Consider the following 12080-nt stretch of genomic DNA (forward strand, 5'->3'; position numbering starts at 1 on the left):
CTCCGTTTCTGTTTACTGTGTTATCACTGTCTTCATAAAAATACCACTATATTTGTTTTTGTGGTTTCCAATCAGTATCTATATACAACTGCACTACTCAATTGAAGGGACGCGTTTGTCTGTAGTGTCGCTGTCCATTCGCATTTCTTCGGTATACTCTGCAAACAACATTTGTCATTTAGTTTTACACACATATAACTTTTCAGATTATGTAGTCACACACTTCACAATGGACTGTTACAAAATACATAGAAACTGCAAAATTTTTGCTAAATTTAACAAAACACATTGAAAGAACTAGAGCTGCACCACATACGATAAAACGATTTAAACATCGATTGTACTTTGAGTACTTTGAGTGCTATATATCGATATTATACGGCAAAATAACTGGCTGTGCTGGTCACACCTTTTGCACACGTTTTCATCTGTGAGTGCGATTTGCATGAGGAGCTGAAAAAGTGAGTTTACCTTTATTAATATGTCCATTGCATCAGCAAAAACTATAACAGCATCACATTATTTCGCATTACAACAGCTTAGCTATAAACACGAATACGCAGCATGCCGGAACAGGAACAGCTAAACAGCACCGATTCGCCAGCCGGTGATGGTGGCCCACCAAAGACGGCCAAACAATTGGAAAAGGAGGCAAAGAAAGCTGAGAAACTGGCTAAATTACAGGCCAAGTTGGATAAAAAGGCTTCAGCAGCACCAGCGGCAGGAGAAAAGAAGGAAAAAGCCGAGGTAAGTGTCTGTGCCACGAATTGTCATAGGTTATGCCGATTCGAGTTGTACTTGCAACAGAGAAGTGCGCGTAGGGTATTTCGACACTCGAATGACTCATGCACGGATGTGCAAATCCTTCAACTCATTTCGATTTCAACTCCATTAATAGTAATTGTGTAAATCGTAAATATTGCAGAAAAGTGAAAGGTAATTACGCTGCTATTGTTATGCCCTGTATACAAAAATCTGAAAATGAGTATGCTAAATTTGTGAGAGGGTGCGTAAGTGTTAATAGTAAAAGTATCGTAAAAAATATCATATTTTAAATTAAAATAACACATTGAAAGAAAACGGTTGGGCAATTTGTCTATATATTATTTCGGAAAAAAACTATTTTCATATGGTATGACAATTTGTATTATATGTTGCAACAAGTATTTAGGTCAGGTATTGCAAATGTAAATAACGGAGCAAACAACATGTAAGATATACGATTCTCCTGGAGTTACAGGGTATTTTTAGGCTCACCTTCCATATTTCATATGTGCTGTTATTTAGCTTGGCTCAGTGAAAGTTACAATCACGCTTTTGTTGTTACAGAAACGCACCAAAGAAGTCAAAGAATCAGCAGTTTATACGGCCAGCACAGCTCCTGGCGAAAAGAAGGATATCAGCGGAGCACTTCCCGATGCATATAGTCCACGCTATGTGGAGGCCCAGTGGTACAGCTGGTGGGAGAAGCAGGGGTTCTTCACACCCGAATATGGCGTAAGTGTAAAAATATATTCTTTTTAAAGTAATTTCTAATTAGCTTTCCTTCAGCGCGATTCTATTGATGCACCTAATCCGAATGGGAAATTCATCATGGTCATACCGCCTCCGAATGTTACGGGCTCCCTTCATTTGGGTCATGCCTTGACCAATGCCATTGAGGATGCCATCACGCGCTATCACCGCATGAAGGGACGAACGACACTGTGGGTGCCGGGCTGTGACCATGCGGGCATAGCCACGCAGGTGGTCGTTGAGAAGCTACTTTGGCGGGAAGAAGGCTTGTCACGGCACGATCTGGGGCGTGAAAAATTCATTGAGCGCATATGGGACTGGAGACGTGAGAAGGGCGGTCGCATCTATGATCAACTGAAGGCTTTGGGTTCCTCCTACGATTGGACTCGCGTAAACTTTACCATGGACCCGAAGCTGTGTCGCGCCGTTACGGAGGCTTTTGTGCGTCTGCACGAACAGGGAGCCGTTTATCGTAGCTCCCGCTTGGTGAACTGGTCGTGCTCACTGCGCTCCGCCATCTCAGATATTGAAGTGGACAAAGTGGAGCTGCCCGGCCGTACATTCCTAAGTATCCCGGGCTACGACGAGAAGGTAGAGTTCGGCGTGCTCATCAAGTTCGCCTACAAGGTGGAGGGCAGCGACGAGGAGATCATTGTTGCCACCACTCGCATCGAGACCATGCTGGGTGATACGGCTGTTGCAGTGCATCCACAGGACGAACGCTACAAGCATTTGATTGGCAAGCATGTGGTGCATCCGTTCTGCGATCGCCGCCTGCCCATTGTCAGCGATGAGTTTGTGGACATGAGCTTTGGCACGGGCGCCGTTAAGATAACTCCCGCCCACGACCCCAATGACTACGAGGTGGGCAAACGCTGCAATCTGCCCTTCATTACCATATTCAATGATGACGGCTTTATCATTGGCGACTATGGCGAGTTCACGGGACTTAAGCGTTTCGATTGCCGAAAACGGCTGCTGGAAAAGCTTAAGCAATTGGGACTCTACCGCGAAACACTGAATAATGCCATGGTTGTGCCCATTTGCAGTCGTTCCAAGGATGTGGTGGAGCCACTCATCAAGCCGCAATGGTATGTCAGCTGTGCGGATATGGCTGCCGCTGCTACGGAATCAGTGCGGTCTGGTGAGCTAAAGATTTTGCCGGAGCATCACACCAAGACCTGGTATCATTGGATGGATGGCATACGGGACTGGTGTGTTTCGCGGCAGCTGTGGTGGGGTCATCGCATACCCGCCTACCATGTGAGCTTTAATGATGCCAGTATTAAAGCCAACACGGTGAGCATTAAACTTATTTTATTCGCATCTCAAAATAAACATGTTCTCAATTTCTCTATACAGCCCGATGATGAACAGTATTGGATCGTGGCACGTAGTGAAGAGGAGGCCTTGAGCAAGGCGGCCACACGCTTTGGCGTGGATGCCAGCAAAATTGTGTTGCAGCAGGATGAGGATGTGCTGGACACCTGGTTCAGTTCCGGTCTGTTTCCGTTCTCCGTGTTCGGCTGGCCGGATAACACAGTTGATTTGCAGACGTTCTATCCCACGTCCCTATTGGAGACAGGACACGACATTCTTTTCTTCTGGGTGGCGCGCATGGTCTTCTTCGGCCAGAAATTGATGGGAAAGTTGCCCTTCAAGGAGGTATATTTGCATCCAATGGTGCGTGATGCTCACGGACGCAAAATGTCCAAATCGCTGGGCAATGTTATCGATCCCATGGATGTGATTCATGGTATTTCATTGGAGGGCCTGCACAAGCAACTCATTGGCTCCAACTTGGATCCGCGTGAGATTGAGAAAGCCAAACTGGGTCAGAAACAGGACTATCCACAGGGTATACCCGAGTGCGGTTCGGATGCACTGCGCTTTGCGCTGTGTGCCTACATCACGCAAGCTCGTGATATTAATCTGGATATTAATCGCGTGCAGGGCTATCGATTCTTCTGCAACAAGCTTTGGAATGCCACGAAATTCGCCCTTCTTTACTTCACCGGCGATGAGCTCTACAACACCCAGGTGACAGTCTCAAATCAATCGAATCAAATGGACACCTGGATTCTGTCCCGATTGGCGGCCACTATTGAGGCATGCAATGCTGGATTTGATTCCTACGATTTCGCGGCCGTAACCAGTGCCTGCTATGCGTTCTGGCTGTACGATGTGTGTGATGTGTATTTGGAGTGCCTGAAGCCCATCTTCCAGAGCGGTAATGCCGAGCAGCAGGCTGCAGCTAGGCGCACATTATATGTGTGCCTGGACTATGGCTTACGTCTGCTCTCGCCTTTCATGCCCTTCATTACCGAGGAGCTGTTTCAGCGTCTGCCACGGGCAGACAGCACGCCCAGCATTTGCGTAGCCAGTTATCCAAGTGAGAAAGAGCCATGCATAATCGACATAATCGAATTATATTTAATGACCTTTAATTTCCACAGCGAATACCAGCTGGCGCAACCCTCAGGTCGAATCGGATGTGGAATTCGTACAGAAGGCAGCGCGTGTGATACGCTCCGCTCGATCCGACTACAATTTGCCCAACAAGACCAAGACGGAAGCCTATATCGTGTGCACAGATCCAGCGCCCAATGCGATACTCAAGCGTTATGCCAGCGACTTGGCCACTATTGCGTACTGCTCCACTGTCGCATTCGATACTGCACCGCCCGCTGGCTGCGCCATACTCACCATCTCGGGACAGTGTGAAGTGCATTTACTGCTCAAGGGCCTGATCGAGGCGGACAAGGAGATTGCCAAGCTGCAGAAGAAACGCGATCAACTGGAACAGACCGTCAGCAAACTCAGCCAAGCGATTCAGGCCTCCGACTACGCCACCAAGGTACCTGCCGAGGTGCAAGCGGCCAATGATACGAAGCTAACCGAATCCCGTACTGAAATCGAACGCATTGCTGCTGCCATCGAGACGCTAAAGCTAATGTGAATCAACTAATCCTTGGGTGCACAGTCTGAGCTGCATTTTTGTTGATATTCTAATAGACGCTTGACTATACTCGCTTAAAAAATAGAAACCAACAGGAAAAACTGCAATGAATTTCTGATTCTTTAAACCTTTTTATTAGCTAAAATTTATAAAATATGTGCTAATTTATTAAATGCAAGACATGATTTTTAAAAGAGAAAAACTGAAATTTGATTATTTTGCTATTTGTAATACAAAGGTCAGTTAACAATTTATTACATATTTTACCTTGTCACAATTAGACAAATTATCCAGGTCCAAGTTAGGCTAAGGACCAACGAATCCATGGGGTATATGCTCATTAGCGTTGTTTATGAATACTCGACATACATTAATTAAATAGATAATTGATTAGATTCTCTATAGAAGTGGAGGTTCAATAGGGTACATATATATAGCTGCAGCGAATGTGAATTCCAAGAAGTCTTGGATAGAGCACTCTTACATCTTATACTGCTTCAAGAAGTGAAATGAGTTTTGTGCAGCTGTCCGTCCATCTGTTTATTTATCCTTCTATCCTTACGAGTCTTGAAATTAGGAATATATTTATGTATACTCTTCTGTAAGGTCGTCTTCAATTTTTCGCCATCCGCCCAGTGGGGCGTGGCAAATCGGAAAATGCATTTGAATTGCTAAATGTTATGTCAGATCTGCTAGATAAGTAGATAAGTAGTTGAAAAATTTAATGTAAATATATTCGCGTTGACAAATCAAGAAGAATAGGAATGAATCATTATGCAATCATATCATCTGGGGTTATACAGTTAGAAACTTCGAGTTCAATGACTAAAGTACTGTTGATCTACTGTGAATGAGTATTCTGTAAGGTTATTACTTTTAAGGCACCTCTGTCAGCAATGCGAACAAGTTTCGTAAACTATTTAAAATCTATTCCTGGCTCTTTTATCGAGGTAGATTCTTTTTGGAACGAAATATATCTACGGAATAGTTTTCAGTACCTCAAGACCATGGCTCATTTTCAGCGCTCTATTTGAGGGCTGCATTGAGTCCTTAGCTAGACGCGAAGCTGTGTCAGATATAAACGAAAGAGTGTTCTCCGTTTATTCCAGCACTTCTTCAAGCGTCCATTGCCCAGCCGGCACCCGCGTGGAGGGTTCGGTCTGAGGATTTTTGCCAGCCAACCCATCTAACCCGTATTAGGATGATCAATTTCAATGAGTCTACAAAAGATTTATAAGCTTCAAGCAAATCTAGGGTATAATAAAATATTGAAGGATGTCAACCAAATTAAAGTCAGTAATTTTAAGAAAATAAAAATTTAAAAATATTTGTTTTTGTTTGTTTGTTTTTTTTTTTTTTTGGCAGAAGTGAAAGATGATGGAGATGTGTTTCGACTTAATAAAATTTTAGGTATACAAGTAAAAAAAAAATTTTTTTTTAAAATCGCAACTTCCATTTGAGTTAAAAGTATTAACTCACGGTACCGTAAATATACCTTATATATAGTATATGGTTTCTTAAATCTGATTAAAAGTGGAAAACTGATATTAGCCTAAGCAAGTTATATAGTAAAATAATATAATATCTAAAAAGTATTTAAATTAAAACGAGCCACACTAATCTATATATAATATCTATAATTAGGTATCAGGTTAAGTATTATATAAATTTACCCGGTGAGCATTCCATAGATCCAGATTGGAAGAGACATACCTCCGGGGCCTATTTGACATGCATGTTATCAAACTACCAGTTAAACTTCCAGTTAAAGTCGAGACTTACCTCAAGTGGTGCACCACCAATGCTGCCCATTGAGCTGGCCAACAGCAGCAGAAGAAATGCCACTTCCTTTTTCCCCAATGGAGCTAGTATATACATGGTAGTCGAAAGTTCAGTCCCTTTTGTATCTGGATATCTCAATGCAGCACAGCACAATCCACAGCGGGATGTAGAGAGAAACTGTGGCACTTTACCGGAATGTGGCACATTTTATACTATTTGCTTGGCTCCCAGAAACAGGGTGACCCACCCAATATGTGCGAACAGTTGGAACGAAGCAAACCGAAAGGAGAGTGGGAATACCCCATATAACAAAGTGGGCAGCGTTTTCCTTGATGCCGCACTTGCACCATATTTCAAATAATTTGTGGTAAATACTCCAGCAAACACAGAAGCAGAGTGCGTCTGGCTGAGATTTAAGCAAACATAAGCGCATTAGGGGCATATGTTCAATTTGATTACGTGTGCGGCGGCTGCGGCCGTATAGTGTGTGTGGCTGTATAGTATTGGTTAGGTTAGTGCTACTGTTTTCCAGTCTATTAATAGACAGTTTTGAGGTTAGTCGTCAGAGATAGCGCAGTTAACCCTAATTCAAATAATACGTTATTCTGTGACGTAGTTGATATCAATCCGGCGCAAATTATATCAAATGGACACAAAAGCCAAGGCTCCTTATGAAGCCCATGTCGACGTTTCAGTTATTTAAGGAACGATTTAAAATATGAGCATTTCTCCAGAAAGGTCAACCACCGCCAAAAATCCAAAGTAAACGAAACCATGTTCTGCTAACATATTTTTTATAACTAATATAAGCCAATTTTACATTTGCTCATAACACATCTCGAAGTATTGACACACCAAGCCGAACAAGTGCAAAGCTTCCGTTTTGAGTTTTTCTATTGCACATTTTGCTCTTGTTACTGTTCTGAAAGAGAGACACTATGCAAAGAAAAATCCAGTTCTTAGAACGAGCTAACGGTAGTATAACTGCAAAATTTTATTGCTTACGCTCCAAAAATGTGCAAATTACAGGGTATTTTTCGATATATATGACTTTTTGACCTAGTGTCTTGAGATCATGTCGAATATATGTATAATATATAAACAAAATAATATACTTACATATAAGCAAAAGTATTCTGTACTGACTTTAATACGCATTCATGTGTAAGACTTTCTGCGTAGAAAAAATCCTAGTAAAAAAAACTCTTAGTATTTTTTTATTTTTATACATATAACTGTTACTCTTACTTCAACATTACTGCCAAACAGGAAGAAAGATTGTTGCTCTTATAGCATTTTTACGCATTCCCTGAATTTATTGATCTTCCAAAAGTATAAGGAAACACGGATCCAGCTATACATGCTCCAAAAATAATACCGGAAGTCTTTCGTTTTGGTACTGACCTACATATGTATTATGAGGGTGCTCGCGGCAGTTATAGTTATGCTGCTTTACATTACGATCATAATTAGTCGGATTGAAAATTCCAACTTTAGAAGTTGTATGTGTGCACATGTGTAGATACATGCATAAATAATCATGGCTGCACATCAGTAAAAGACTATATCTAATTATGATTATATCATTTCTAACTAGTGAGTTTATTGAATTCTTTTTAATAAATTAAAATTTGAAATGTACTGTTTACAAAGCCAACGTAGAAACTATAGTTTGTATTGCCAAAATGCCAGCACTACCAGCGTGACTTTACTTGAATCTAAATTCACTTTTATCTATCTTATAGCCAGTAGACAAAATAAAAACGTGCTGTGCAGGTAATAAAATTCAATAAATAATAGCAGGCTCGAGCAGAGCTTTCATATGATCAATAAAAATACAATATTTTGTATATTTAATTTTTTATTTAATAATTTAAATCAATAAATAAACAAGACGTGTTTTATTTTGAGGAAAGCATACCAACCAGATCTCTAAATGAAAATCTGATTGATTTCGAATGTAAATGGCAATAAATAGATCTGATTAGGTAGGATATATGTGGTATAAGTATAAATTGCAGATATGGATATGGTATATTCTACCAGGTGAGACGTGTGGCGTGATCCGTCTTACGCTTTGACATTTTAATGTAGCCCAGAAATTGAAGTTCGGCCACAGCGCGAGTAAAGCGAGCTCTGAGCAAAGGAAGGCAAATCAATTTGTAAATATTTGGACATACTTCATATACTCATTTGATATACTCACTGAATCTGTGGATCGATCTGGTCCTGGGGCATTTCGTTCTCTTCTTGTTCTTCGCCAGTCCGCAGAACGGAACGGAACGCCTGCAGCCAGTCGAATAGATTAATCATGCGACCGCACTCCAAGTGCAGTTTGTAGACCACCGACAGGTCGGGCATGGTGCTGGTCAGCTGCGACTGTTCCTGCAGTTCGCAGCATTTGCATTGCATATAGAAATGAGGATTATTGAGGGCCGTATGCAGTGCTGCACGAGGAGCTCCAATGATATTACGACGAACAGTTGCAATATCACTGAAGACGTAGATTTCGTGGAGCGGCGGAGCCTGCTGTAGCGGACGCAGATGGGCAAGCACCAAATCCGTCTCAATGAGAGTCAAAATCTTATTGAGAGCGCGGCTGAACTCCGACGTGGATTGCTGTTTGTCCTGTTTGCTGCGCAGCAGCAGCTGCTCCTTCAGCTCCTGGCGGGAGGCTACCTGCGTGAGGTCGCTCAATGGAGCACCGTCTGTTAGCGAATCGGCTTCAATGGCGGCTGTTTGCAGCTCCATGGTTGCCAGCTCGACATCATTGAGCAACTGCTTGAGCGCTTGAAGCTTAGCGCGCATCAAGTCCGAGCACGCATCGCCCAGCTCTAGAGGAGCTATCTGCTTGCTGAGAAAGAGCTCAGTGCGCGCAATACACCTGCTTAATTTGGCCACGAATTCGGCTTTGGACATAAAGCTGAGCATCTGCCAGCATTCCTTGTACTCGGGCTGCTCGCTGATGGGTTTGTTTAAGCAGTTTACGTAGAGCTCTCGCCGTAGCCTGCCCAGCGGACAGCGTGGCAGATCGCCCACAAGTTCCGTGAAGAACTCCAAGCAGCAGCGGAAGAGCATGAAGTGCAGCAGGCAATCGCGAAGGAGCTGCGGCAGCTTCTTCTTCAAGTAATCGTCGTCGGTGAGCACGGCTATGATGCGTTTGCAATCGTTGATCTGCTCCACATAGGGGCGAAAAGAGGGCAGCCGTCGTATGGTCTCCATGTCCTCATGCGTCAACTGTTTAATGCGCACCAGCGCCTGGCTATAGCTGGTGCATAGGGCGTAGGCATTGCCGGCAAAGTAGTGCTCCATGAGGCAATACTTGAAGCCCTGTATGAAACCGTGTATAGAGAAGTCATAGTAAAGGAAGATGTGCGTCAGAAACTTGAACGCTTTGCCGGACAAATGAAACACATACTTCGGCGAGAGCAGCACCTGGTCGAGCAGCTGGAACATAAGTGAACATAAGTAAGCGACGAGAATAGCTGACGGGAAGTCTCCGAACTATACCTCATTAAGCCCCGTAGGTGCAGCCTGGGTCTGAAATACTCGCAGCTTGATCTTACTGCTCACGTGGTACGGCAAGGTGCTGTGCACCGCTGTCATGGCGGTGGCTACTCCTAGCACTAGAACGAAGGGCAGACGTCCGCATTGAGCGCTGAGTATCAGAATGAAGTCTTGAAGCACGCTCGCATTGAAGCATTCGAAATCCGGCAAAATAACAACCAAGGCTCCGTGTTTATCCCCACCAGCATAGTTATTTGCGTACCATGAATGCAGATGCTTCATGGTGCACTGCGTGCGACGCAGACGTTTGCGATCCCGCTCACGTCCCTCATCTTCATCCCCTTCATCTAGATTCACGGGCTCAGACTGCTCGTCTATCAGATTGTATACCATGGACTCCACCGCCGCTTTCAAAGTGGTGCAATCTCGCGATTGGAGCACACAGACCCGAGCCGCCTTTTGAGTATGAAGACGCTGCGTGAGCGTCTCAAATTGCTTCAGATGATCAGGCTGGTTGATACCTGTCAACAGTGCCGCTGTGGGCAGCACTTCACAACTATCCATGCTGTCAGTCCGCTCTCCAGTTACAAAATCCATTAGTTCCTCAAGCGTCCGTGCATTGCTCGCCATTTGCAACTGCACTATGTGACTATGGATCTGGTTCCAGCACTCAGAGTAGGCAGCATAGAATGGTTGGCTGGTGAGCTCCTTGCCCAGCAGACTGGTGGTTGTCTCAGAGCGTTTTCGTTTGCTAGGCGTTCTTTTATTGGCGCGTGTAGCGCCATTCTTGTATACAAAACAGCCCTAAACAAATATAGGAAACATTGTCAATATGCAAATCATACAAGTTAGGAGCTCACCTTCGAGACAGATATGGTTGGATCCATGGCTCTTGCTTAATTGAACTCTGTTCGGTAGTATTGCAAAATATAAAAACAATTGCTTATGTCAGCTTTGTGCCAAATAAAGTTTATTCGCAGTAATATCAACAACAACAACAAAACACTAAGTACAAACAGCTGCAGCGCGCCAGAATTTCGAAACGCGTGAAGTTGGCTGCCACCTAAATAAGTGCTGCCCATCAACTGTATATTATCGACATTCAATTTAACAGAGCGCGCAAACTCAAACCAAATCACGGTTTATGTGGTTTCCGTATATCCCGAAATATTAAGTTGTGGTTTGGGTAAATGGTGATCCAATACAAGACTGCCTGTTATGTCCCTATGAGAATCACACAAATCACTCCACTTTGGAGCCAATTGAAAAGTTAATAAATACATTAGCAAGAAATCGTAGAACAATATAAGCGCAGCCAACAGATAGTCGTTGTCACGAATTTCAGCAAAGCGTCCACCATTGATGATTTGGGCGTGATACATTATAAACTGTAAATGTCAAAATTTCGCTTATTATATATAATCAAATTAAATATTCAAGAGATCATACTGTAACGATGCTGCAAAGGACGAGCGCCCGGTATACAATAAATGAATATGGCACATTTGCGACGATATGAAGCATTAGAAAGTACATGGCTCCAATTATGCAAATAATTCCAAACACAACAAGTACCACAATATCCAAAGTTAAGTCGTGCTGCAAGGGCTGCAATTTATAATATGCGTGATATGGATATTTAAATACTTGCTCACTGGAATGAAGGAGCCCAATAAAATGAATACTACCAGCACAATGGCCCATATAAGGTAACTCATTAGCAAATGATATTTATAGTGACGCACAACTAACGAGGTTACGCCCACGACAATGCATTCAAACTGTTAAATAATTAGATAGACGGAATGTAATTTATAAATTAATTGCAACTTACTATGAGTATGGCAACTATCCAATTAACGGGCGTAAAGAATCGTAAATCTTCGAAGAATATGAATAAAAGTATAAGCAGTAAGCTGAGTACGAAGAATATAATGCCAAGCCAATAATTTTTAGTAAAATACTTATTCGTGTTCTCTCTGGACAGGAAATAATTAATAATGTATGACATTAATAGCAATTGTTTGCAATAATTACTTACAATAAATAAAACATATACCATTGCAACAGAGCGAGCAGTAGAAAACATGCTGTTATCGAATATGTAACGCAAGCAAACCTTTGGCGCTCAAGCTTGTAATAATATGGGCGCGATTGTAGATCGGCCATTACATCGATTGCCAATATATGTATGTATTTGGGTGTGTACGTATAAAATATAGTTTTTAACTGTGAGACTAAATTCGTGTCATGACAGTAAAATAAATGTTCAAATTGATTGCGCCAGCTGATACAATTTTCAGTGCTACCCATAAAC

At 42.6% G+C, this 12080-nt stretch overlaps 3 protein-coding genes across 5 annotated transcripts; 1 reads left to right on the forward strand and 2 right to left on the reverse strand.

Moving 5' to 3' along the window:
• The first annotated feature begins 319 nt into the window (after positions 1–319).
• Positions 320–4676, forward strand: ValRS (Valyl-tRNA synthetase). Of its 2 annotated transcripts, XM_018011105.2 has the most exons (6): positions 320–461; positions 539–747; positions 1330–1497; positions 1552–2814; positions 2878–3907; positions 3972–4676. In XM_018011105.2, the coding sequence occupies exons 2-6, from the start codon at positions 565–567 to the stop codon at positions 4472–4474; spliced, it is 3147 nt and encodes a 1048-aa protein (XP_017866594.1). In that variant the 5' UTR covers positions 320–461; positions 539–564; the 3' UTR covers positions 4475–4676. The 2 variants fall into 2 exon arrangements, with proteins under 2 accessions (XP_017866594.1, XP_017866593.1); XM_018011104.2 differs by having other exon boundaries at positions 1552–3907.
• Positions 4677–8099: 3423 nt separating this feature from the next.
• Orc3 (origin recognition complex subunit 3) lies at positions 8100–10763 on the reverse strand. Its single transcript, XM_018012898.2, has 4 exons — positions 10624–10763; positions 9767–10567; positions 8463–9703; positions 8100–8392 (listed from the first exon to the last, which is right to left on the reverse strand). The coding sequence occupies exons 1-4, from the start codon at positions 10648–10650 to the stop codon at positions 8296–8298; spliced, it is 2166 nt and encodes a 721-aa protein (XP_017868387.1). The 5' UTR covers positions 10651–10763; the 3' UTR covers positions 8100–8295.
• Positions 10707–12050, reverse strand: LOC108617187 (uncharacterized). Of its 2 annotated transcripts, none has more exons than XM_018012900.2 (5): positions 11805–12050; positions 11598–11742; positions 11452–11544; positions 11213–11371; positions 10707–11151 (listed from the first exon to the last, which is right to left on the reverse strand). In XM_018012900.2, the coding sequence occupies exons 1-5, from the start codon at positions 11930–11932 to the stop codon at positions 10906–10908; spliced, it is 771 nt and encodes a 256-aa protein (XP_017868389.1). In that variant the 5' UTR covers positions 11933–12050; the 3' UTR covers positions 10707–10905. The 2 variants fall into 2 exon arrangements, with proteins under 2 accessions (XP_017868389.1, XP_089327748.1); XM_089471622.1 differs by having other exon boundaries at positions 11213–11362; positions 11419–11544; positions 11805–12048.
• Positions 12051–12080: the final 30 nt, after the last annotated feature.

Source organism: Drosophila arizonae, chromosome 5 (genome assembly GCF_054131065.1).
Source record: "Drosophila arizonae isolate 15081-1271.41 chromosome 5, UAZ_ARI_1.0, whole genome shotgun sequence".
NCBI lineage: Eukaryota > Metazoa > Arthropoda > Insecta > Diptera > Drosophilidae > Drosophila > Drosophila arizonae.